The sequence below is a fragment of the Chironomus tepperi genome, unplaced genomic scaffold (genome assembly GCF_022539635.2).
Source record: "Chironomus tepperi strain 1889 unplaced genomic scaffold, CSIRO-AGI_Ctep_v1 contig_196, whole genome shotgun sequence".
Classification (NCBI taxonomy): domain Eukaryota; kingdom Metazoa; phylum Arthropoda; class Insecta; order Diptera; family Chironomidae; genus Chironomus; species Chironomus tepperi.
Window position 1 is genome coordinate 1,667,389 of NW_027226318.1, and position 27,254 is coordinate 1,694,642.

Sequence of the window (27,254 nt, forward strand, 5' to 3'; positions counted from 1 at the left end):
GCAATCCAACACTTTTGAGCATTAATTAATCACCGGCATAGCTTATTTAATATAGAATAACAAGACTATGAGAAAAATTCTCTAGTCATTCTCAGACCGTTGCAAAATAACAAGTAATTATCCATAAATTGGTCTATACTGTTTATGAGTAAGAAAAACAACCAAATAAGTTAGTTCCTCTCTCAATTTTTTTTATTCTCATATCTCATCATCATCTGAATGCTAAATCGATGGAGAAAAGGCAAACAGAAGGTGAGCGCGAAAAAGTATGGAAAGTAAGAAGAAATAGGTACGATTGGGAAAATGTAAACATTTTTTTTTGCATTTCTGTTATTGCTGCTGCTCATTTCTGTTTCGGCTATCGACCGCTCAAGACGTTCAAATTGAATCGTGCCGGCTAAGTGACTTTGTTATTGATAGAAATTCTGTTATATTCATCGAGTTTTCTTCTATGTCTATTATCTCGATATTGAGAAAGAAAAGACACCAAGTGCGCTCATTCTATTAACTGTTTATACGAACCATTAAATTAAATAAGTGAACAAAAATGAAGTGGAACAAAAAGCTTATCATCCTCATAATTGTTATATTGTTTGTAATTTGTTTATGCGAGGCAAAGAAGCGAAGAATTCCGTCACGTCTCAAACTGAAGCAGCCCCAAAAAAATAATATTAGAAATCCAAAATTGCCAAAGCTTAAAAGTCAGAAGCAATTATTGTATGAGACACGTGAGACTTCACCGCCAAGTTTCGTGACACTTTTACTGTTACGGTTAGTTTATGGACTAGCAACACAAATGGGATTTGAGGATAGACTGCCAGGCTTCTTATCACCGCCAAATGCTGATGATGGAGATTATGGATTCTTTAGTGCACCATTCGGTGGCGGAGATGATGACTATGATTTGGGACTATAAAATGTAATTAATTATTTTGCTCACTCAGGAACAGCGACATGAAAATCAGTCCAGTCATTTTCATTTAAATGGAATTCATGGGAGTTTTGTGTACAGAATTAAATTTAGGTTTCGCTTCTTCCCGAGAAAAAGAACCGTTTAAATCTTTTGTTTGATGATAATCTGTAAATTTTGATTCTCTTAAAATAATTAAGCAACAACAGCAACCAATAATTGGTTTTTTGGATGATTCTAAAGAGAAAATAACACAAAGTGAAGATTGTTAAGTTTTTAATGGATTCTCAATTATTTGTTATCCAATTTTCTATTATTTTGAGCTCGATAAGTGAACCACATACTTAAATTTATTGTTAAAAACGTATTTCCTAACTAATATAAATGATTGAGTGGATTCTTTAAATGAAAATCAGCAACCTGATGTGCATGTCAATATCAAACGGTTTAATTTAACTAATGTATATGTGTAATGAATGATAACAAACAAAAATTATGTGTGGGGTCGTTCACTTATGACGTCCAATTCAAAATTGAGATTATAGCAACCCACTTTAAGCTTCTGTTTATATGAAGTATCACCCCCACCCATTCTAAATTATAGACATCATAAGTGAACAGCCCCAAAAATAGTTGGAGGAAACGGCACACTCCATAAGTCAAATTAGATTCTATTGATGGATAGAAGTGCTTTATATTGAATTATTATTGAAACTAAAGACAATAACAGTACAAGTTATTTAAAAAAGAATTATTATTTTTATACATACGTCGACGTGCGATCGACGAAAGAGCTTCATTCTACTTAACTCTTACACTTAGCTGTTCAGAATAATTTAAAAATGTAATGTAAGAAGTGAGCAGTAAGCAGTAAGAAATGATTGCCTCACATTTGATTTGGTGTAAAATGAAAATGAAATTATGATATTTATGCACACTTAAGGCATAGATCATTATCGAGGATGAAGAATTAAATTAGGTTAAATTGTCTATTGAATAAACACGTTATGTCAGAGATGTATATCGTCGAGAGTATTTTGACAGAAGAATAGCCCGCTATAAGATTTTCACATTGAAATTGTTCTTTAATGATCTTAACACCGCAAAAAAATGTAGGTACAAATGAGTCATAGAGCAAGCAAGCAAGCAAGTTGAAAGAAAAAGTGGACATACAGTCAACAAACTTAATTATTTAGACATCTGTTGTACCATTCCAACTATTTCATTGTTTACTTAAATTAATCTTTCTAATTATGACTAGTTTACTTAGTGAAATTATGAGATGGATTGATTTTGAATATTTATAAAGAAAGTTTTGACATCGAATGTGCTAAATGCAAACAAAATTGATCGAATGTCATGTGTTTGGTGTGTATGACAAAATGTTGAGCTATTGAAATGCTCTGTTAAATGTAATTTGTGATCCCAATATTATCAGATTGTCTTAAAGGAACGTCTCTGATTTGAATACAATGGTACGAGTTAACCATGCTTATTTCTATAAGTTGTGCATTTTTATCGTAAAACTGTTCTTTAATAGCCTTTAAATGTGTCACTTGTCTTCTTCTTAAGATATTTTCTGAAGGCGGTAAAATATTAATATTTTTGCAATGTTTAATATCTTGGCTCGTTGAAAGATCACTCATTTTTTTGTTTACATACAGACACAGTTGCATCTGTGCCAATTTATCTGACAATATTTTTAAAATTTTAACCAAACTTAAAATTTTCCAAAATGCAGACTTAATTTTGCAATTTTTGAGTTTTCTCGATAATGCGTGTTTGACTAGCTTTGTTGATGACTTCCCACTAATTTGTGATTAGATTGTATGTTAAATAGCTTGAAAATTAAAAAAATTTACTATTTATTGAAAAGAAACAAAATTTTGCCTTTGTACGGTTCTCAAATAATTTGTAGGGTTATACAATTCAAAAATTCAAAATACGTTACAATCTAAATCAATTTTAGTTTTCTCAACATAAATCATTATTAATGCATCATTAATACTATTATCAAAGGGAAAGGCATTAACAGGCCATAAAACAGCATGAACAATATAAGTTAATTCATGAATTGCTCTTAATTGAATCACACAGCGATGAGAAAACTAAACAAAATAAACATTATTTACGCATGTCTTTATGCACAAAATCATGTTAATGAATCTCTTATTAATTGGTCAAATTTACAACGTCACGCAATTTTGGGCTATTTACATATATTCCGGATACATTTTGGGTGCTTATTTTGTGCTCATTCATTACTGCTGCTTTAATTTAAATGTCTGTTTGGCTTTAAATTATTGTTTTTTAACACTTTTTAAAGAAATTTCTTTTGTTATAGCTGTAGATAGCTGTAATTTCTTAGTGCATTGAACATAATCTAGCCCTTTCGGACGTGATTGTTTGTTTACTTTTGAATTGTAAATTTGAATACATTATGCATTCAATAATCTCTTCATCACATACACGAGCCCAAATAGATGACGATAAATAAGCGCTTCTCACCTTACAGACAGAGAAAGCCCCACAAAATCATGTTAATTATGCTAATGAATTTATTTCTTGGGAATGAATGTGAAATTCATATCTTCTTCCTGTTTTGGTGTCTATATGCAAAATTTGGCAAAAAATATGAGATAACTTTTGGATATACAAAATACATCCTGGACAGTATTTTATCATAATACTCAATTTTTATGTAGCTACCGTTAATCGTATGCGGACTCATAAAATAATATTTTATAGTTTTCGAAACTTAACTGATAATTGACAAGTGCCAAGCAAGTATGTAATTAAACTTCTTTTTTAATTTGATAACCATTTAAAATGAAATAATACAAATATATATTTGGGTTAACATGCATTAAAGAATGCATTTACTTTCTTGTAAACAGTTGATTTGATTTCATTCGCGAAATATTCGAGTTTTCTTTTTGATGGTTGATTGACCGGGAACAACTAATAGATAGCATTTGAATTATGATAACGGTCTTTTTGAATTTGAAATTAAAATTGAAAACCGTTATTTTGAAAATTTGAATTTAATTTGGCCCTTACCTTGAATTTTTGAACTTGACTTAGTCGTTATTTTTGAACTTGACTTGACCGGTAACTTTCAAAATTTTAAAAATTCGTTATTTAACCGTTAAATTTTCTTGCTTGATAAGCTCAAAGTGAAAATTTGTACTTTTCCGACATATCTGATTAGTAATTGATTGAAGCACTTACAGATCGCACGTAGATAATTTTACATGATTTCACATTACCAAGAAGTGAAAATCATATTTTGAAAGATATGCATGATGATGGAATTTAGCGAAAAATAAATTATTTAAATGTTATGTATTTTATTAGGATTAACAGACATGAGGTGCTCTTTTATTTATTTATTGTATTTATAAATAGAGAAAAAAAGTTGTAATTTAAATAATTTATTAATAAATGAGATTGAAATGAAATTTGTGAATATAAATTGATGTTTTTCTATTGCCAAAAATCATATTTTTAAACCATAATCGAGATTAATGATGTCCAATAGAATTCCCAGCATATATGCGGGCAAATTTTTGTGCAGAATTGATGAACTTTTCTTTTTTTACTTTCTATTTTGCTGATCCGGACGAAAGGAAAATTTCAAGAGTATCAACCTTGCTGGAAATTACTTAACGAAGTATATGGAACTCTTTAGTCACGACTAACTGTAATCTGTAAAACATGCTCAATTACAGACAATACTTTTTTATCTTTCCACGTAAATAAAAGTTTAATGAGATTTAATTTATTAGTTTTTTGTTTGTTACATGATTTATAGGTTTATGCTTCTTGAGGAGTTTTCATAAATCACCATGTCTTTTATTTTGCCATAAATCAGCGATAATTATGTTGCCGGTAGCAAAATTGATTGAAATCCATGAGAAACATAATTAAGTCTTAAATTTCTACTGCTTAAATTTTCCTTTATCAGCCAACGTTCTCGTCCTTCGTCGGGTATAATGTTGCCATAATAGAATCGACTGATCATCAATGAATTTACAGCACTGAGCACTAACAATTTTCCTTCTGAATTCTTCACTTTGTAGCAGGTCGAGGAAGTAGAGACACATTGGATATTTTATAAATTTGGCATATTCTGGCTTTTTCCAATACTGCAGGTAATTCAGGTAGTTCACAAATGCTGGATCTTTGAAGTAATCACGTTGTGCAAGAACTGTTGAAGATTGAGAAAGAAAATCGGTCAAAATGAAAGAAGAAATAGGCACAAATGAATCGACATACAGTGCAAATAATTGGGATTCGACAGGCATTGAATAAATTCTAGTTCCACTTGAAATCTCATACGCTGCTGATCATCACTTTCCAGATTTTGCAAAGCTAAATGACAAACGAAATGGAAAAATTTGCTGTTTAAAATATGTTAATATATTCTTGAGTGGATGAATGTATCACACCCGTCGTATTATCAATGATGAGTAATGAGGTAAAATAATAATATTGAATGACATAAAAAGTAATTTTGGGAATAGCACACAACAGAAAAAGAGAAATTGACCATTACCAAATTATTGTACACAATATATTTTTGGATATATTTCACTTATTCTCATAAAGTATTATTATTGTAATGAAAATATCAATAAAATATAGTAGAATTAAAGTTTACTCACGATCCTTTGCTTTGTTTGTTCCTTTCTTATTAGCCATTACTTATAAAATATGAATTTACAAAAGGTATTTTTTGGGGGTTTTTCTAAAGATGTAGGTGGTAAAGTTTGTTGGATGGATAGTGCAAAATTGATATAATATTATTATATAGTATAATATTGTCTCAAAGGGATAATAGAAAATGATCTGGAAGTGCGAGTATTTACAACAAGACAAACATCCAGTGAAAAATAAATATGTATATATTTAAGAAAGAAGAGTGAATACAGATGTCCTTAACACAATTTGTATTTTAAAATGTTCGTGTAAGATTTAAACAAAAATATCCTTCCTCTATTATAGATTAATTAAGTATTTTAAAACCATAAACAAAACTTTTCAAGCACTAAATTTATTTTTTTCTAAAAAAGAATACAAAATGTGTCTTGAATGTGTCCACTGAATGATAATAATCTTAACTATCACTTACAATTAAAGTGTGACATTTATTTAAGTCAAGAAAACTGTTAATTAAGGATGAATTTTAAAGATTAAGTTTCAGACACTATTTTAGATAAAAATACAAGGTGTCTTCGGTTTGAAAAATTGGTTTTTGATTTGAATCTAATTTGACCGGTATGCTATTTCAAAAACGATGATAGCAGGTAATGTGAATCAGACACAGTCTGTAAAGGACTATATTTAAAAGAAGTTTTTGAATTTTCAAGGCTTAAGGACATGCCAATCGCTTACAAAATTCCTCTAAGTTCTGGGTGTTTTTTGACGAAGCCAACTTCACACATGTTTACAAATTTATTTGAGATGTTTTTAAAATAGTTTTGACCGTTGAAAAATTGTTGAAAATTTTCAAAACAAAACAATTTTTCAAACCGAAGACACCTTGTATTTATAAAAATATTTGGAAAAAAGTCATTGAACAAGAAACACTAATTAATAAAATTTAAATATTCTATAATCTGCTTTTAAGTTTGTGATGAAATCATTAAAATAGATTTATAATCTCCAGAAAATTGCATAAATGTTAAATAAGTAAAATAATAAAAGTGCTTTGTCTGTTTTTTATATGACATTCAAAAAAATAAAATTAACTTCCTGATTTAATCATTAAACCTTAAAACTTCCTACAATAACCATGTCTGAGAGCACGGCTACTCCGTTAATAAAAATCGGTCATTACACGTTAGGCAGAACGCTTGGAAGTAAGTATTTCACAAAATTTTCAATATTGCGACGTAAATAAAGAAATTTTTTATTAATTACTTAATTTAATCAACTAGATGGTACGTTCGGCAAAGTAAAGATAGGAGAGCATATTGTGACTAAGCATAAAGTTGCAATTAAAATCTTAAATCGTCAAAAGATAAAAAGTCTGGATGTTGTCGGAAAAATTCGTCGAGAGATTCAAAATCTCAAACTTTTCAGACATCCACATATTATTAAACTGTATCAAGTGATATCAACTCCAACAGATATCTTTATGATAATGGAATTTGTTAGCGGCGGTGAATTGTTCGATTATATTGTCAAACAAGGAAAATTACAAGAATCTGAAGCTCGCAAATTTTTCCAGCAAATTATCTCCGGAGTTGATTATTGTCATCGTCACATGATTGTTCATCGCGATTTGAAGCCTGAAAATCTTCTACTCGATCACAATATGCATGTCAAAATTGCCGATTTTGGGCTTAGTAACATGATGGTAAATTATTTTGTTTTTACTTTAAACATGTACGCTGACTAATTTACATTCTCAATTTTTTGTTTACATAGTTGGATGGAGAATTTTTGTAAGTATACGCACATTCATTAATATGACCTAAATAATATTCTCATGGTTAATTGTTCTTTATTGAATACAATAGACGAACATCATGTGGATCTCCAAATTATGCAGCACCAGAAGTCATTTCTGGAAAACTTTATGCTGGACCTGAAGTATGTGCAATTATGTTAATGATATTTCTAATAATTAATCGCTAATTTTCATTCTAGGTTGATATTTGGTCTTGCGGTGTTATTCTATATGCTTTACTTTGCGGATCTTTGCCATTTGATGATGAACATGTTCCTACGTAAGTTAATATTGGTTCTAAGCATAAATTACATATTAATCACATCCAATAAACATTTCAGACTATTCCGTAAGATCAAAAGTGGAATCTTTCCAATTCCCGAATATTTAAATAAGCAAGTCGTGTCATTATTATGTCAAATGTTGCAAGTAGATCCACTAAAACGTGCAACAGTTGAAGAAATTAAGAAGCACGAATGGTTCCAAAAAGATTTGCCTGCTTATCTATTTCCATCGCCTGTTGAACAAGATTCGTCCCTTATAGACACTGGAGCTATATCGGAAGTTTGTGAAAAATTCGGTGTAAAGGAAATGGAAGTTCACAATGCATTATTATCTGGTGATCCTCATGATCAATTAGCTATTGCTTATCACTTGATTATTGATAATCGAAGAATGGATGAAGCTGCAAAAGCAGAAATTAAAGATTTTTATGTCGCATCATCGCCGCCACCACAGCCTATTATAGTTCCACAGCCAGTTCATCATCAAAATAGCGACCCATCAAAACCACATCCAGAACGTATTGCGCCATTACGCGAAAGAACATTATCTAATCATGCTTCAAGCTATCCAACAGAAGGAAGTACTGTTGCAGCTGATCGTGTTGTAACACAAGAAAAGTATCGTGGAACACCAGTCAAACGTGCAAAATGGCATTTAGGTATTCGGTCACAAAGTAAGCCGAATGATATTATGTTAGAGGTTTATCGTGCAATGAAGGCTTTAGATTATGAATGGAAAGTCATTAATCCATATCATGTACGAGTCCGAAAGATGAATAAGGATGAACGATACGTTAAAATGTCGTTGCAACTGTATCAGGTAAATAGCACAAAATTAATGACATACATGCTTATTGACATGATTTATTCTTCCTATTAGGTTGATCCAAAATCATATCTTGTTGACTTCAAGAGCCTTACAAACGAAGAAGTAGAACAAAGTGATGATATGATTAGCTTGACACCACCAACAGTTGGACAACAGCAAATTACAACTCAGCCTCAAATTTCTGGACATCATACTATGGAGTTCTTTGAAATGTGTGCATCTTTAATTATTCAATTAGCACGTTAAATGAAATGGTATTTTATTGTTATTGTTTTTAAAGCTTAAAATTAGGGATTGGAAATTATTGAAAAAAGCTATTGATATGACTTGATTCAATTGATTGTGCTGGAAAAGCATACAAATGTTAAGCTAGAATTTGTACGGTTTTCAGCTGAACAATTCAATTTTGTAAGGTTTTAATGAATTTGATTTTTTAAATGACTTCTATTCCGCAAAGGTATAAATTTTTAGTAACTTTTTGTGTTGTAGATGATACTTATGTGACCATTAATATCCAATAAAATTATCTGTATAATAAATGCATAGAAAAAATTATATGAATTGTTTTGATTGCTTAGATTTAAAGATTTCAGAAATCACATTAGTTACTATTATTCAAATAAATGGCAATAATCATTGAATTGTCAGTTTAACTAATAGTTCATGACCTAATGGTTACATCCATTAATGAGATGTCCCCACAAATTTTATTGTAAATAGTTTTCTAATACCAAATAAACCGTTTCAAGGTATGTAACTAAATTTATTAGCTAATTCAACTTGCAAATTTAATCATGACTAGCACACGACAGTATTTAGAACACTGATTGATCTTATGTTTCATCTCATGCACAAATTGTCACAAAAACTCGTTTGTATTCCAAGATCGATTGTCTATAAAAAATTATTTTCTCTGCTTACTTCTCAGCTACGATATCAGTGTTAAACGTGACTTCAACTAATTAACAGTCGTTTGACTGATCAGTGTTTGGAAAATCGTCAAAATTAGTTAATTAGAACTGCCTACTAGATCATAATAAGTGCAATAGAAGTAAATCAAAAATTGGCGGAACCGACAAAATTTGTGCATCAGAAGTTAAAAGGTCCTTGAAATTTCCATACATAATAACAGTATAGAAGTGATAGATTGTGATAAACATAAATAGTTATCAGTCGTTCCTATCAATAACATATTTGACCAAAACATACAAGAAATTTCCATAAAACATAACGTAGAGTTGCCGCACGTGTCATTTCTTCCGATCTTTTTCATTTCCTTTTGATTCGCGTCATCGAATCATATATCATCTAAATACTGCATAAATTAAAGCTCATATTCAACATGTTACATTGTATTCTCAAAACTGAAATCAATTTTTCGCATGCCTGCTCACCTTGATATTGTCATTGATTTCCACTTCAATATTTTATGACAATAATAGTCTGATTATCTATTATCAAGTAGCCGCTATGACTGCTTGAGTTTTCACACCTTAATAAAAATGTCTTTAAGCTTGTCTGGATGTTAAAAATTTATGTTTTTATTATAGGATCATACTTGTAACACATCATTGAGAGTTAATCATGAAGTTTAGTGCTTACATTGTATCCATCATCATTGCTACGTTAATTAATAAGGAATGTAATGCACAAGTTACAATTCTAGATGCACCAATTTTTAGGCCGATGTATAGATTATTCAGGAACTTTTTATTTGACTTTACCAGATCACGTTCAGATGAACAAGTTGAAAAAATATCAAGGAAATTGGGTGTAAGTAAATGCTAGCTTATTACATTTTATTATTTTAATTATGCTGGAAATAAAACCTTTATTTCTAACTGTAATTTTGAATTTAAAATTTTCTTTAAAAATTTTTTGACATTTTTTCAAAATCTTCAAAATCCGTTAAATTTTGAATAATTTTTAATTTCTTTTTTCACAGAAACTCCAAAAAACTTTTAAGCCAAATGAACCATTTTTTTGTGATGTAAATGGACCCGGTCGAAGAAGTAATGAAACTCCGACCTCAGTTCATAAACTTATGCCGGGAGATATAGACATAATTGCATCCATCGGCGATAGTTTGACAGCAGGCAATGGAGGACTGGCAGTAAATGTACTGCAAGTTACACTTGAATACAAAGGCAATTAAGTTGTTATGCATATTTTGTTAATCATAAATTAAATGTTCGTAATTCTTTTCATACTTAGGTGTTTCATTCTCCATTGGAGGCGAGAAAACATTTAGAGAATATTTGACGATACCAAATTTATTAAAAGAATACAATCCAAATTTGTACGGCTATTCTGAATCAGTTGGATTATCAATTCATAAAAGCTCTAAATTAAATGTTGCTGAATTGGGTGCTATGAGTCGAGATACACCACACATGACAAAAGTATTAATACAAAGAATGCATGCGGATAAAAACGTAAAGCCGCATCATTGGAAGGTTTGATTCAAGTGCGACTACTAAAATGTTAAACTATTCTCACAATAAATAAAATATTTTCAGCTAATTACCTTTCTCATAGGATCCAATGACTTTTGTCTAGACATGTGCTATCATCAGAACCCAACAGAAATTATCAAGCAGCATGAACAGGATCTACTTAAAGTTTTTCGATTAATTAGAGATAATATACCTAGAGTAATGCTTAATGTAGTTCCTCCACCCAGTAAGTAACCATCAAAACAGTTTAGTTCGATCTTGAGATTAATTAAATCCTAGGATTAAAATAAATCCTGAGATTAAATTTTTATTTGCATTTAATTTCAGGTGTGAAAGTTCTAGTTGAATTCACTGGCAAGAAACCAGAATGTGAGACTACACATCACTTTGGTAGAATATTTTAATACATATAATTTTCATAATATACTAATTATGTTCTTTTGTATTCAGAATGTCCGTGCTTCTTCGGTGCTAAATTTCAAAAACATAAACCACTTTATTATAAAATCATGCAAGATTGGACAGATGTGTTGATAAGAACGGCAAGCCGCGATGAGTTTAATCGAGATGACTTTACAATAAACATTCAACCATTTACAACAAAATTAGAATTTCCTTTGTCTAAAGGAGTAACTGATTATTCTTACATGACATTTGACTGCTTTCATCTGTCACAAAAAGGATATGCATTAGCTACAGTGGCACTTTGGAATAATATGCTCCAAAAAGAAGGTTTAAAATCAAATAATTGGGATTGGAAAAATCCTTATAATTTATTGTGTCCTACTGACGATTTTCCATACTTAGCAACACGTGTTAATTCAAAATAAAACTGCCAAAATTCAAACTTTAGAACTTTTTTAGAACACATTTTTAGAACTAAACAAAAATCACAAAGTAAACATTGAATTAAAATCTTAAATTACAGTGTAATTATGAATATTTTAAGGAATTTAAACATTGTAAGAGGTTTGAAAACATCCACAAATCTTCAAGCACTAGCAGCAAGTAGATGTCAAGAGAATGTTACCTCAAATCGGCATAAATTTTTACTGTCGAAACCAACGCTAGAAGAAAATTATCTTTTGGATGTAAAAAATATTGAAAAAATCAATGAAAATATACTGCGGAGAAAAGGTGTTGGTGACATTTTCTTAGTCCATGATATCAACAATAAGTTACAGGACAAATCATTAGATCCAGAGACAAGAAAATCTCTCGAAACTCAATTACATGAAGAGATGAGAAAAATTCCAAATGATACACATCCAGAAGTTAGAAATTACGGTGAAGATCCAATAGCTGTGAAATTTTACAATGAAGAGCCTTCATTCAAACATAAACCATTAGAATTTTCTGAAATCTGCAAGAAATTGAATCTTTTACGAACTGATCATCTTGGGAACTTTTCCGGTCACAAAACTTACTATTTGATGCACGATCTAGTTGAATTGGTAAGCAAAACAATCTTTTCTAAAGCACAGTAATTCATTATTTTCATACTAGGAACAAGCTCTAATAAGATACACAACGAAAGAGATATTAAGTCACGGATTCAAGCTCACATCAGTTCCAGACATTCTACCAGCCAAAGTCATTCAGTCTTGTGGAATGCAGACTGAAGGTGAAAGAAATCAAGTCTATAAATTAATTCCATCAAATCTCTGTCTGTCTGGAACATCTGAAATGGCACTTGCTGGATATTTTGCTGGAACTAAATTATCGAGAAACGAAATGCCAATTAAAGTGGCAGCAGTAAGTCGCTGTTTTAGAGCGGAAACGTCTGGATTGACTGAGGAAAAAGGCATTTATAGAGTTCATCAATTCACAAAAGTCGAAATGTTTTCAGTATGTCATTCATCACAATCAGAAGCCATGCTTGATGAATTCAAAAATATCGAAATTAATTTATTCAATAAACTTGGCCTTCACTTTAAGCTTCTCGATATGCCACCGCACGAGTTAGGTGCGCCAGCATATCGGAAGTACGATATCGAAGCATGGATGCCAGGCAGAAAAATGTGGGGAGAAATTTCAAGTTGCAGCAATTGTACTGATTATCAATCTAGACGACTAAATATAAAAGTTGATGACGAGTTTGCACACACTGTTAATGGCACAGCATGTGCAGTTCCAAGAATGTTAATAGCTCTGATTGAGACTTTTCAGAAGGAAGACGGTACAATTCCAATTCCAAAAGAGCTGAGACCCTACATGAAAAAAGATAAAATATCAAGACAGAAGATTCTGCCGGAATTAAAACTTATTAAGCATGCAATTAAATAGTGAGTAAAACTGACTGGATATAAATTAGTATAAGTCCTATGGATGTATAAAGAAAGTTTATTATTTTCTTGTGCATCTTGTAAGGTATGACAAAAATATGCGTTCATATAAAAATAATAAAATTAAAATTATGTAGGAACAAAAAGTATTAATTAAATTTCACAAAAATGGATATGATACGCAAGGTATGGAATTTGGCTTAAAAAATAGTTTTTCTTCAGCCTTGCGATTTTAATGTTAAATGATGCGCGAAAAAGTATAAAAAAAAAGATTTATTCGTCGTTGATTTTTCTCTTTTATTTATGACGACGGCAGCAGTTTTGTATTGTTGTTGGTGATTTTGGATGGGGAGAATAATAAGAAGCTTTAAAAAATTGCGATGATGGAAATTTTTAATTTGTGTAAGAACAATAGATATATCGCTTTTACGGGCGTGGCTTGATTGTCTTATGTACTGGAGGTGGAATTTTCGTAAATCCATGTGTATCAAAAACTGGCAATAATTCTCGAACGCGTCCGGGAATGGAGCCGTCAACCAATCGACTGAAATGAATTAGCATACATGATTTATATTCTAAGTCTGTTTATAGCTTTGATACTTACGTTCCCTTCTTAGTTGCAATTTTTGCAGCATTTGCTGGAAGATTAGCTTCCGTTGGAAAGAATGTGGCACCATAGAAGTCTAATCCATTTTGTAATAAATAATTATATTCTTCTAATGATGCAAGAGTAATTCGAATTGGTGCTGGTGGAGCTTCAATCTTATTTGCGACATCCTGCTCATCAATCTTTGGTGCTACTTTCTTTAAGCTTGGTGTTAGCATTCCTGCATGATTGACATTAATATAGAAAGTATAGAGGGTAGGAAGTTGGAACTTACCACTAGGATTAGGGTCTGCCTCATTATTCTTGTAAAACACGACAAGCCTAACAACTTCCACAACAGAATTAAATTTATACAATGAATGTCGTATGTCCTCTTCGGGAAGATCATCGGGCACATCAAATACATATAAAGTAAATGTCTTTTGGGGGCGACATGGAATCGCAACCTGATCGAGAGAATTGTCCAAGTGTATTTGACAACGATACACCTCAATTGGCTTCACTTTAACTAAAATTAAATGACAAATATGTTGACTTACCTTTTTGTAAAATCTTGCGCCAGTAACTTTATGAAAACCTTTTTTGAAGACAATCTGGTAGTCTTCAGGATGAGAGAATTTAAATAAAATTCCAGTTGCCGTTTTTGTAAGACTAAAGCATCCCTTGAAGTTCATCTTTTCGCAAATCATCGCGGCACGATCCATCGTCAGCTCATGCGATGGTGTCAATAGGAATGCACCTTTAGCAAGAAATTGTCCAGAATCAGATATTTCCGAGTCTGTATCGTCATTATTCTGTTTATCATTCCACATATTTTGCTGTTGAAGTTTTGATGCTTCCATTGCTTTGTTCATTAAATTACTTGAACTGCGTTGACGTCTAAAATCAGCCAAATTAGCAGGCTTATCTTGCTCGGCATCAGAACCAATATAACTCATATCTACTTTCTTAACTTAATATGACACCACTTCCAACAAACTATAAGATTTTTTTTATAAATCCAGATTTTAAGCTACCGATGATTCGCGTATGACTGAAAGAACAATAGTTGAGGATGATTTCTTTTATAGTCAATTTATGTAATGCGAATATGTGATCAGGAGCGTCTTCAAATGAGAAAATATCAATTGCAATGTGCTTACAATTCGCATCTGCCCATAATTCACTCATGAGTACACGTAGAATCTCATTCATGACAGCAAATTTCTATGTAATGTCTCAGTTCGTCGTGCTTATTCGTTGTGGTTCATTTAATTCCACATATTGGGCGAAGAAATGTTTATTTTTTTTTGTATTAAGCAGTTCTAAGTATAACAATTGAAAACTTATAACCGAATTTATTACATATTATGTCAAAATATATTCCAGCACACATACAATTTCATTGTTGCTGCTCACTGACATGATGTGATTTTTTTAAATTAATTTTAATTGATTTCTTATAGCTAAATACACTTATTGAGGAATTTATTTATGATCTAATTTCCTATAAATTATGGATTATTGTTCATGCTCTGATCACTAGTAGAGGTCAATCTTCTCATATGATATTCGTGTGGGCTTTTTCTTCATTGGATTTATAAATACGTCCATCATAAATGCTATTAATGCTGCAAAACATAGGAGCACTACTATTAGTGTTGTTATCCAAATCACTTCTATCCAAATGTGTGCGTTTTCCATCCTTTAATCCTTAAAACTGATTTGTTTAGGAAGTAATAAGCACGTCCATACAAACTCAACTTGCAACTAACTTTGTATGATGAAATGAGAACGAAATTTTATCGGTATCAGTGCTTCTTATCTTATCAAAGTTAGATAACTCATTATCACGTGTGTTTATACCCAGACTGCATTTTCGCAAGTGTAAACTGAACTATGAAATTGTTCTGTCTTGTTGGTGGTATATGTACAGTTGTGTAAATAAATAGACCTGTCTTATCACTTTATCATTGAAATTTCGATAGCATTAGATGAAGATAAAAATATAATTTGGAATTGATTGCTGCAATTAGATTTTGTTCCTCTTATTAAGCATTTCTATGTTCTAATTGATTGATTGATGCTTAAACCGGCTCAAACCAACAATAATGTTTCTAACCTAGAAATATCTAAACACTACTTTATTTTAAATAGAACTGCATTTCACAAAACTGATCAACTTTTAACAGCACTTCTATAATCCATCGACTCAATCTTTACATAAATTTAACTACAGAAACAAACAGCAGACACATTGCGAAATGAAATTCATTCATTAATCCTCTCGATCCGTTGCCTGGCATTCTTGGTGTAGTCACACTGTGTGTATAGTCATAGGTTGTATACTCTGTAGTATAATTTACTGTAGTAGTTGTGTAGTTCTCAGTTGTAGTAACTATCGGTGGTCTAAATGATGGGGTTGTTGTTTGTGGTGGTGGAATTGTGACTGGCGGCAACTGATTTCTTGTGGTAGTCCTTCGAGTTGTTACTCTTAGCGATGTAATATCCAAATATCCAGTAGTAGTATCAAAATTTTGATCATTGGCGTTCAATACAGCTGATTTGCTTGTAGATGATGATAGTACAGCAATGAGTGTGATTATCCAAAATGTTTTTGTATTCATCAAAATATTGTTGTTATCAAGCTAATTAGAGTTTAAACAGATGGCTGAAATATTTCACTATTGAAGTACGGCTTTGAATGCTGAACTTATTTTGAGACATTTTGCCAAATTTCATTTTCTTTTAAATCATATTCTTAATCCAGCCATTAAGATAACCCAAGATATACGTCACGATTCCAAAGATAAACCATTTTTGTCAGATACTCTTGATTCACATTCCTTAAAGCCTCTGTTTTGTCTGGGAAAAGTAATTTTTGAAGCCACACCTCCAAATTAATTAGACATAAATAACTCAAAAGAATCATCAACAAAGGTTTTGTCAGAATTTAATGAAAACATTTATTAAAACGATAGGCATCATTACAGCAATAAGTTTAGTGCTGAAAATAGAGCTTGCACTTCCTGGTCTTGATGGTACTGGTCTTGGTGGTCTAGGTCTGTAACGTTGAACTTCGATATCCTCAATGTTTGGGACTAATGATACAGTCTCATTTACTTTTGATTCATGTCCATTATCAAGAGACGTAACCGAGCTATTCAAATGTTGAAAATCTTCTTGATGGAAGTAAATAACTTTAGCTTCAAGTAATGTGATAGTTAGAACAAGTAGGAATATTCTAAAATAAAACATGCAATTTTATTGCAATTGAACCTTATAAAAAAAATTAATTTCTTACTTAATATGCATCGATTGATATTCTGCCAAATTGCTGCTAATTAGGTTGTATTTTGTGAACGATAAAAGACGTATTAAGTCCCTTAAGTTTAAATTTCAAGTTTAAGATTTACAATTAAATTTGTAAAGCTTAATGACTTAACATTATTTGAAGTTCATTGATCATATTAATGACTTAACATTATTTGAAGTTCACACATTTTATTCTGTTTTGTGGACGATAAAAGACGTATGAGAATTCCCTGATAAGAATAAATGCGTCAATAGCTTTGTTTTGCAGCCATAAAATTTTAAAAATAGTTATCAACAAAAGCGTATTAACGACTTAGTCATCCATTATGCAATATTATACACTGCACACATACGCATGAATTCTTGAGCTTTAAAGCTTATGTGTATATCATATGATATTTAAAACAAAATAGATGCACGTGCATGCTGTAGATAATATTTATTTCATCTAGTAGGCTTCGACTACATATTAAATAAAATGCATACAAATGCAGTAGAAATCATGAATGCTAAAATTCTACTATTATATAAAATACCAGCGTTAGATCCAGGAGGTCTCGGTGCTGGAGGGTTAGGTGGTCTTCTAGCAGGATCGGTGTCAATCTTTTCTTGATGCAGTGATGAATTTTCATCTGTTTTGACTGATTTCAATGGTAGTTCAACATCATTATCATTAAGAAGGACATTGCTAGTAAAATCACTAGTGCCCCAGACTTGCTGGCTTATCCCGATTTCTCGACCATGAACTAATATCAAGCAAGTTAATACCAAAAATCTAAAGAAAATTGTATTATTATCAATTAATTTTACATTGAAGCTTAATCTTACACAATTCTCATTTTTCAGATGTTTTTTATAACCAGTAACTGATCAAATGTATTCTTATTGTTTGCTTAATATAATGTGCGCTATGAAATTTACAAACAATTTATATAAAATCAAGACTTTGACTGATAAGATCGAACGGATTTCCAAGATAAGAAAGTAATTTTTTGTAAGATTAAAGGCTTTTTGCGAAAAGCTATTTCGGACCGTGTATTTTAAAAATTCAATATTCTCCTAATTTTTGCTCAAATAAACCTTTATTTCTTTCTATTTCTACAGTGACTACATGTGACTATCAAGATATTTTGGAATATATAAAACATTTTTAGAAATTGATGCCAATGTTTATCAAAACAATAGGTATTATTGCTGCTATGATCTTGAAGTTAAAAATTGAAGAAGCAGTTCCTCGTCCACCACTTCCGCCTCTTCCACCTTTTCCTCCTCGTTGATCTTCAACATCTTCAATGTTCAGTTCATTTCCGTCAGTTGCATTTTCATCAGATGATTGTGCAACTTGAAGGGACTTTTCAGCATCTTCCAAAGTATTTTTGAATTCAATCGACTTTGAATCTGTCAATGCCAAAACGGCAAGAATTAAAAGAAATCTGGAAATAATAATTGATTAAGCACCTTAATTAATTAAATTAATTTATAGTTATTTACACGAAACGCATTTTTGGAAGTTCTGCAACAAACTGTCTGTGTTTACTTTACGAAAATCCTTAAATTACTAACATTTTTTAACCCAATCTATTTAAACCTATTCACATTGATAAACTTTTGGACATTTTCATTGATAAAAAATTTGACGTCAATGTTTTGAACTTATAGCCACGAGGAGGATTTGATTATCTTAAAAAAATCGGAAGACAAACTTACATATTAGTCATAAAGGTTTCATTTTGAATAAGATAACAATTTGCCTGATAAGAGCATTGACCAAATTGATAAATCTGGAATAATATTTGATTTGAAACTTTTAAAATCTAAGATTCCTTTAAAAGCTTGCAGTAATCATTAAAAAGTGACTTGAATAAGCTTTTTGGAAAGTGCTAAAGCTTTATTTTTAAATCCATAGGGCGAAGTTGACTTAGATTTTGTATGAAAAATTCGACTTGACTTCAGGTCAACTTAACAATGACTTCAGAATTCAGCTTAACTCTGTTGAATAAATATTTTTCACAAATTATCTATTGAAACGCGGATGTAATTAAATGTACAGTATTACTCAAATTTCATACAATCTGAAACTAATGACTGTAATTCTGTATGCTAATCAATGAATGTAAGTTAGTCGTTATTTCATATTTAACATTTTTTTTTATTCAACCTTAAAAAAATTGATTTTTTATCAAAACTTAAAACATGATCAAAATGTGAGGATTTATTTGTCGGATGGTACATATGCTTCTAAGAAGTCAGCCAATACTTTTGAGGCCTTATTTGGGAAAACTCTTAATACACGATTAAGATGCAACAAATGTCTTGGAATGGTAAGTTCTTCAATTCCTTTTCTTTGTGCTGAAATAATTGATGCTGCTGCACTTTCTGGATCAACAGCTGGCATGAGTTTCTCAAATCGGATAGACATTGATTTGCAAAGACCGGTGTCTACCATGTATGGGAAGACTGTTGTGAATTTTATCTACAATTTTTGAAAAAATGATAACAATAATTAATGAGCCATAATCCCACTGTGATTAGAACTATCTCGGTTCAGTAATTCTACGATTTCTGATAAAACTAATTCTGTTAAGCTTAAAAGAATTAAAAAGTCATACCTGTGATTTGCCTTTTGTAGATGTTCTAAGTTCTTCAGAAAGAGCTTCTTGAATACCACGAACAGCGAATTTGGAGCCACAATATGGAACTAAGTTACGCAAACCCAACATTCCAGCCATTGATGACAAAGCTACAATATGGCCATTGTTATTGGCAATCATTTTAGGCAAGAATGCTTCAAACATCCAAAAGTGGGCAAGAGTATTAACTTCAAAGATTGTTCTGATTTCATTTTCTGTATGCTTAAGGAGATCATGTTGGGGCATAATTCCTGCATTGTTAACTAAAATTGTGACAGCTCCAACATCTTTCAATACTTTGTTGCCGGTTTCCAAAACCTTTTCGCGGTTCGTGACATCGACACTAAAATAAATTGGAAAGAAAATAAGTAAATATTTTTAGATTGAGTTTCCTAGCAATAAAAGGAATTTGGAATTTGACTCTTTTCAATCCGATAATAATAATCTTAGATTGGTTATAAATTCACAAGAAATTATCTGCATTGTTTGTTTAAATATTTAGTATATGCAGTAGACTCAAAATAGCTCTTAAATAGAAGAAAAAGGGAATTATATTGATAAGATAACCGTACTTACGTATAGCCATAAGCTTTTTTCCCTTTGGACTTGATTAATTTAACAGTATCAAGGTTCAATTGTTCGTTAATATCCCAACATACAACTGTAGCTCCAAGATCTGCATATTGTATTGCGAGTTGTCGGCCCATTCCATGGCCAGCCCCGGTAACCAGTACAATATCTCCCTTTACACTTCGTTCCTGTGCTGTGAATACTTGAAGAAATCCTTCAATTACGAGGTACCAGAACTTGCCGATAGTGTAAATTATCTCAACAATGAGACATAGTACATTGTAGATGATCGTAAGAAAATTGTCGGATCTATAAAAGTATATTCAATATATCACAATGAGTTAATTGATTTACAAAAGAATATTTACGGTTCAGCCATTTTAATGATGCAAACAATCTGTGATCCACACTAGCCGATTGCCAAATCGTGACTGATGTTTTCATGAGAGTCGTTCTCGCAGAAAATTTTATACTAAACAAGGTTATCACTTTTTTTTTACTGATAACAAAATACCTATCAGCTTTTTAAATAATCTCTCTCTTCTATCAACTCTTGTTTGGTTTACGCACAGTTCCATCTCTATTACAAACGGCACGCTTGTTTGTCTAAACATACATTCACTTGAACTTTATCAGGACTTTGTATTCTATTTAATTCTCAGTTCATTAAAAAAATAATAATAATTGCATGACTTTGCTGAGTGTTGAACTGAATACGAATCGAAGTTTTATACTGATCTAGAATTCTACTATTCTACTAATATTCAATGCCAAAACAAGTGTTTAAAAAGAACGAGAGAATATTTTCCAATAAATTTCAAAAATTACATCAATTTAGAATTATAAAGCATGAAATTTTATACAAATTATGTGCATAATGAATATTTTGTTGTACATTTGTATTTCCATTTATTTCGATTTGTTTAAAATATGCATGTCAATTTGTAATTTATAACTTTGTAATATAAACAATTGATGTAAAAGTTTGAATCAAATTGAACGTGTGTGTGTAGATGAATGTGAATTGATAGATATGAAAGTTTAATTGTTTTACCTAATGAACGTCTGTCTAGCTTGAAAGATGACAAAATAATGATTTTTGTTACTTTTTCTCACGTTTTTAAAAGGGGCTAAAACTACGAAATTTTGAAATTTAGGAAAAAATTCAGTTTTAAAATCAGAAAATTCGTCACAAATCCTTCAAATGAATTGACAAAATCTCTAAAATATTACATAATAAGTGAACAATTCCATGCGGAATGCATCCTTCAATATGACAAATTCATCCTTTGATACTCCTAACATCATAAATATTTTTAAAATCGCATTAAAAATCATATGAGAGCGACTAAATATTAAAGTAAAGTTGAAGAGCTTGTGGTATTTTGATTAAAGCTTTAATAAAAAAAAGTTCAAGTGCAGTATACATTTTATATCAATAATCATCTCCTTTATTTCTTTATTTTGTCTAATTTACAAAGTCATCACAAAAATAACATTTAATTTAATATTCACATGATTGTGCTTTTAACTTTATGATTTTGACTTCAAATGTAAACCTTTATGACAAGCTCATGTTACATTAGAGTTCTTTAATGTTTCTAGAGTGGGTATATTCCTTAGAGGAATGAAAAGTTAACTACTTTTTTGTTCTTTTGTTGAAATAAATTTTCTCTTGATTTAAAAATATATATTTCCATATTTGTTATAGCTTAAAACTTTTATTTTACTCGTACACGAGATGCTGGTTACTACCAAGAGTATAGGATATACAATAAATATCTGGTTTGGACATCACATTTGATTTTTTATATGCTATGGATTTGTGTGGACATATAATTTTAAATTATTATAGCATAGAGTGCTATTGAGGATCCGACGATTTACGTGGAACAATGAGGTTTTATCACGATGAGATTCTATGGTGATAATGCAGATCCATAAATATCCAATGAAATGCATTTCGTATTGTCCATCGTATTAGAAATTATTTATGGAATTATACGGCAGCTTCTCCTTTAATAGATGCATTCATGAATAACAGTCATTATGACCCAACTACATCTGATTACTATTTAAATCCTGATGTCGTTTCCACTTTTCATACGCAATATAACACAATGATATAACTATCAACACAGCAATTGTACATGCCATTATGATGCATATCAATATAATTTCTTTGTTCATATTTTGTTGATGTAGAGTATCAAATACTGCACCGGGCTTGGTGAAAATTTTCGATGTCGCTCGAGGCATTGTTCTTTACAGATGGAAAACTTTTTAATTTTATTACTTACTTTTTATTGTTTTAATCTCTGTATGTTGTTATTAGTGACTTTAATGATGTTTGTTTTTATAACACCTTATTGTTTTGTATGAATGAATGTTTTATCTTAGCATACTTGGAAGTCATCAGGAATTTCTAAGAAGGAAAATCGAAAAAGAGAAGAAATGATTTTAAGATGAGGAGGTGTGATGTTGATAAAAAATTCAATTAAATTTTGTAAGAAAAGTCGTATGAGTTTTAATTTGTAACGTCTTTTTGGAATTTGAATTTTTTGCATCTTTCAATTGGGTTTTGCATCATTTGTTTTTCCTATAAAAAATGCAAAAAAATATTTTGTTGCATTTTTAATCCTTAAATGTGTTTTTCACATCAAATAAGCATCCTTGACTTCATTTATTCATATTATGTCCAATTCAATTAGAGCATACGAAAGTTTTCCGGATGTCACAATCAATATTAATTCATGCAAAGTTGAAATGGACTAGTAAATTTACTACATTATTTCGTTGTAATGCATTAAAATTTTCCCAAATTGCAAGTCAATTATAGTTATGTCTATCAAAGGATTCATTTATTTTCTAAAAATTGATAAGGAAATTAAAGTAAAACGAAGTTGATGACTAATAAAGAATGAACTGATACGGCGCATTAATCTACATTGATAAGGTTTTATCAGACTTGTAAACATTCATAAAAGGCACTTATCAGGTAGAATTGCGAAATATGATAAAAAATTGTTATTTCAATTGTATACGAAAAAACAATTCGATTCAGTAATTCTTCATTCGTGACTAAAGTTATACCTTAAAAAATAAACATGAAAGACGACAAAATTCTTTTGATTCCTTCACAAGAGGATAATAACAAATATCATCCAGATCATCATCACTATCATCATCCAGACCATCATCATCATATGAAAAAGAGATTTTGCTTTATTGGAACTGTGATGGCAGCAACAATATTTATATCATATATAATAGTTTTGGTATGTGCGAAAAAATATAAAAATGTGAAATCAGAATTATAGGAAATGAAACGTTTAATTTGAAGGGTTCAACATTTGGAATTCATCAGAAAAGTAGCTTGATTCATGGCAACAATATTATAAATAGTTCAATAATCATCAACATTATAGTAGATGGTGGAAATCGAAATCGAAGCTTTATTGATCAACTTATGGATGAAAATGATAGTGACTATGATATTTCAGATGATGATAATAAGTTTGAAGCAGATATAGCAAGGGGGCCCCTTAGAGTTGAAAATATTGATCAAATTCCAATCCTTAGGGATATGTTTGATAAAACTCCTGTTGGAACTACCGAAAAACCGGAAATTGATGATTCTGAAATATTTTAAGGTTCAGCTGACTATAGCTGGTTTTATGTAAAATAATTATATAAATTTCATTAGGTATTATGGTATGTAATTTAATGAAAAGCTTTTATAATCAATTATCTGATATCTCTAATATTAACCACCGCCTACTTGTACGTGTATTGAATAAAATGACATGTTCTATTAAAATTTACTTGATAACAATTCCTTAATGAAATATTTTCTCTTAATTTTGTTTGATGTGAATACCTACATAATTTGGTTTTTCTAGAATTTATGCTGCATCATCTGCTAACATTTTTGCAATACATATGCAAAACAATTATTTTTGAAATTTAAGAATCTTTCATGCGAAATGATGAAATATGAAAGGATTTTCTGTTTTTCTTACTTTTTAATGATGTATATCTTAAAGCTCTCACAATATAATTCAGCTGTAAATATTCAAATTCCGTCGATGTGTATAAAATTACGTTTTGCCAAAGGTTAATTGAATCTTATGGTTTTAGACATAATCTTAATTTAAACTATTTGATATTCTGTTTTGGATCCGACTTTAATTGAAATTTCTTTGAATTTTATTGTTTTGTAATATTGAGTAATCACAGGATCTTTAAGATTTATGAGCTTTTTGCAAGTTCTGAAACTTTGTTTGCGTTGGTTCTTTTCTAATTAACATACATTCAATTTTTCTAAGATATTGTAATCCTTTTAATGATGAATTTTCAGTTAATCGTGGAACAACCCTGTATTTTATCCACAAGAAGCTTTAGGCATGATAAACCTTTTTATTTGGCACCAAAAACTTTTCCATTGTTTAAACTTTTACCTTTCTAAACAAAAAAATTTCACTGAATTTAAAAAGAAGCTTTAAACAAAATCAGCATGTATGTATAAAAGCTCGATTTAACTAAGCTTTAAGGCATTTTGTTCAAAGCATTACATTTTAATACATTGTGTAACTTGACTTTTGACATTTCCACACTATCGTGTCTAATAACTCATCACAATCTTTCTTAATCCTTAAATACTTACTTTTATATCAAAAGTAGCAACAATAATCTATCAAATTTTAACAGATTTAATCCCCACCTTTCAAAAAATTCCCCAACAAAAGCACAAAACAACTCGCATCGTTCTGTTCACGGAGATGACTGCGAATGAACTGAAGCTTATTGTATGAATTTTCTTCTCATTCACGCATCCTTACTGTGTGTATCGCGTGCTCTTCTTACATCCGATTAAATTTGGTAAAACGCTTTCTTTCTAATAGATGCTTTCGGATTATTTCATCGTACGTGCTTGCTGATCAATTTGATAGGAAAAGTATTTAAAAATTTATAAGATATAAAATGATAAATGCTTGTTACACACGAGTTTTGACAATTTGTTTAGATTGATGCTGATTTGTTGCCAATAAAATACACAAAGATTTTTAAATTACTCACAAATCTGAAAGCTTTATTTGCTGTCTAATTTTTTAAAATAAAATTTCATTGACTTATAGTAAATCTTGAAGTTCATTCATAAATTGATGATAAGCATCGTCCTTTGTTTGCATTTTTTGCTGTTGTTTTTGCATTGTTACCTGTTGCATTTGAGTTTCACTGATGTAAGATTTGGGTTTTGTTTTTCTCGGTTCGTCACGTTTTGACCGTAATGTTGATGGCACGAATCGTGTCACATCTGCCGATAGATTTCTTATTTGTGGTTTTGCTGTAATTGTTGTTGTTGTTTGCTTTGGTGGCATCATCTGGTTTCTATCATGATGCTTATGTCTTGGTGGTGGACCTGATTGAAAAATTAAAATAATTATTTTACCGGCTTTTTGAAATTTAAATTTTAACTGTTTTCAAAAATTTAAAATTTGAATTTTTGAAAGTCGTTGAATTTTGAAATAAATTAAAAAGTATATACCTGGTGCCATTCGAAGCATTCCTGGTCGTGGACCAGGCGGTGGACCTGGAGGCATTCTAATTCCCATATTTAAATGTCCTCTAAGAGGTGGTGGTCTAAACATTAAAGGATGAGGCATTCTTGGTAAAGCCATGGGTTGCATTGGCTGTGAAGGTAATATTATTGGTTGTTCTGATGGCATTTTCGGAACTTCAACCTTTTCAGGTGGAATCTGTGGTCTTTCTGGTTGCTCATCTTCAATTGATTCTTCATTGCCCATGTCTACATCTGGTGTAGGATCTATTCTCAATTCTAGTATTTTCTCTTCTTCCTTTTTCTTTTGCACAGACTCTACTTCCTTCATAAATTCCTCGATATTTTTGTCATGCTTATCTTTTGATGGCTCATCCTTTGATGTTATTGCATCCTCTTCCTTTTCAGATTCTTCACTGCTTTCATAATCCGAGTCTAATTCACGCATTTCATTGATATTTGGTGGATATTGCGGTGGAACTCCTGGCGGTTCCTTTTCTTTATTTTCTTGTGTCTCAACAATTTCATCTGGTTTCTTTAGCGGTATTATTGGAGGTAAATTTGTTAATAAAACAGGAGGTGGCAGATTTATTTTAGGGATTGTTGCTGGCAAAGGTTTTTCATTTGTTGCTGACGGCAGGGGAATATCTTCAATAGATACTTGTTCAGCATGTCTTACACTCTCAAAGTACTGCACTCTTTTATATTTCCTCTTTTCATAATCTACTTCCTTCCTTTTCATTTCTGAGAACGTTTCTGGATCATCTTCATGCAACAATCTCATTACTCGATCAAATGTTTCCTTTAACTTTTTACGTTTTTCCTTTAATACTTTCTCATTTAGTGGAGATGGTTGTAGAACATTGTATTCTGTAATCAATAGAAGTGATTAATACGGACCTACTGGATGTTTGTGCAAATTACTTACCCATTTCATCAATTTTTTCCATTTCTTCTAATAACTGTCCTGGATCTTTATTTTTCAGCACAGCCTGCCTTACCATTTGCCTTTGCTTCTTGTTCTTCTTCAGCTCCTTTTTTCGAGCTTCCTTTCCTTAATAACATTAAGACGAATTTTTAAAATAATGAAAATTTTTCGGAAAATCAATAATTTATTAAACTTACTAGCTTGATCCGTTGGATTCATATATTTTCCACTTTTCGTGGTATTTATTGATCGTCTACCCATCTTTAGTGTATTTAATTAAGCCTATTTCCACGAAAAATATTAATTTATTTTGCTCAATGAAAATCAAAACAAAACAAGCTTAGCTGATTTTTTCAAAACAAAATTCCGTTCGAAAAATTACCGAATTCACAGTGACACGGATTTATTTTATTTACTCCAAGGGGGCAACACACTAATTATTCA

The 27,254-nt window shown here is 30.9% G+C and overlaps 7 protein-coding genes and 1 long non-coding RNA gene across 9 annotated transcripts; 4 read left to right on the forward strand and 4 right to left on the reverse strand.

Annotated features, from left to right (window-relative positions):
* Positions 1-4,648: 4,648 nt before the first annotated feature.
* Positions 4,649-6,150, reverse strand: MED31 (mediator complex subunit 31). Its single transcript, XM_070639516.1, has 4 exons — positions 6,045-6,150; positions 5,578-5,660; positions 5,189-5,284; positions 4,649-5,120 (listed from the first exon to the last, which is right to left on the reverse strand). Exons 2-4 carry the CDS (start codon positions 5,612-5,614, stop codon positions 4,852-4,854), a joined length of 402 nt encoding a protein of 133 aa, XP_070495617.1. The 5' UTR covers positions 5,615-5,660; positions 6,045-6,150; the 3' UTR covers positions 4,649-4,851.
* Positions 6,151-6,463: 313 nt separating this feature from the next.
* On the forward strand, positions 6,464-9,035 carry AMPKalpha (AMP-activated protein kinase alpha subunit). Its single transcript, XM_070639578.1, has 7 exons — positions 6,464-6,774; positions 6,853-7,274; positions 7,346-7,362; positions 7,438-7,510; positions 7,568-7,647; positions 7,709-8,471; positions 8,532-9,035. The coding sequence occupies exons 1-7, from the start codon at positions 6,708-6,710 to the stop codon at positions 8,724-8,726; spliced, it is 1,617 nt and encodes a 538-aa protein (XP_070495679.1). The 5' UTR covers positions 6,464-6,707; the 3' UTR covers positions 8,727-9,035.
* A 1,029-nt stretch (positions 9,036-10,064) lies between these two features.
* LOC139089987 (phospholipase B1, membrane-associated-like) lies at positions 10,065-11,766 on the forward strand. The gene is made up of 6 exons (XM_070639651.1): positions 10,065-10,253; positions 10,426-10,627; positions 10,695-10,936; positions 11,000-11,162; positions 11,264-11,326; positions 11,387-11,766. The coding sequence occupies exons 1-6, from the start codon at positions 10,065-10,067 to the stop codon at positions 11,764-11,766; spliced, it is 1,239 nt and encodes a 412-aa protein (XP_070495752.1).
* A 61-nt stretch (positions 11,767-11,827) lies between these two features.
* Positions 11,828-13,399, forward strand: SerRS-m (Seryl-tRNA synthetase, mitochondrial). The gene is made up of 2 exons (XM_070639542.1): positions 11,828-12,390; positions 12,443-13,399. The coding sequence occupies exons 1-2, from the start codon at positions 11,872-11,874 to the stop codon at positions 13,220-13,222; spliced, it is 1,299 nt and encodes a 432-aa protein (XP_070495643.1). The 5' UTR covers positions 11,828-11,871; the 3' UTR covers positions 13,223-13,399.
* On the reverse strand, positions 13,243-15,894 carry LOC139089906 (uncharacterized). 2 transcript variants are annotated; one of them, XM_070639544.1, is made up of 4 exons: positions 14,368-15,871; positions 14,103-14,274; positions 13,826-14,048; positions 13,243-13,765 (listed from the first exon to the last, which is right to left on the reverse strand). In XM_070639544.1, exons 1-4 carry the CDS (start codon positions 14,764-14,766, stop codon positions 13,648-13,650), a joined length of 912 nt encoding a protein of 303 aa, XP_070495645.1. In that variant the 5' UTR covers positions 14,767-15,871; the 3' UTR covers positions 13,243-13,647. The 2 variants fall into 2 exon arrangements, with proteins under 2 accessions (XP_070495645.1, XP_070495644.1); XM_070639543.1 differs by having other exon boundaries at positions 13,826-14,274; positions 14,368-15,894.
* A 3,353-nt stretch (positions 15,895-19,247) lies between these two features.
* LOC139089866 (short-chain dehydrogenase/reductase family 16C member 6-like) lies at positions 19,248-20,812 on the reverse strand. The gene is made up of 4 exons (XM_070639500.1): positions 20,691-20,812; positions 20,329-20,631; positions 19,732-20,095; positions 19,248-19,595 (listed from the first exon to the last, which is right to left on the reverse strand). The coding sequence occupies exons 1-4, from the start codon at positions 20,699-20,701 to the stop codon at positions 19,335-19,337; spliced, it is 939 nt and encodes a 312-aa protein (XP_070495601.1). The 5' UTR covers positions 20,702-20,812; the 3' UTR covers positions 19,248-19,334.
* Positions 20,813-22,942: 2,130 nt separating this feature from the next.
* On the forward strand, positions 22,943-24,146 carry LOC139089868 (uncharacterized). Its single transcript, XR_011544335.1, has 2 exons — positions 22,943-23,600; positions 23,666-24,146. It is a non-coding gene; the product is annotated as an uncharacterized lncRNA (long non-coding RNA).
* Positions 24,147-25,385: 1,239 nt separating this feature from the next.
* On the reverse strand, positions 25,386-27,168 carry LOC139089840 (WW domain-binding protein 11). The gene is made up of 4 exons (XM_070639467.1): positions 27,008-27,168; positions 26,811-26,936; positions 25,871-26,752; positions 25,386-25,744 (listed from the first exon to the last, which is right to left on the reverse strand). Exons 1-4 carry the CDS (start codon positions 27,069-27,071, stop codon positions 25,455-25,457), a joined length of 1,362 nt encoding a protein of 453 aa, XP_070495568.1. The 5' UTR covers positions 27,072-27,168; the 3' UTR covers positions 25,386-25,454.
* Positions 27,169-27,254: the final 86 nt, after the last annotated feature.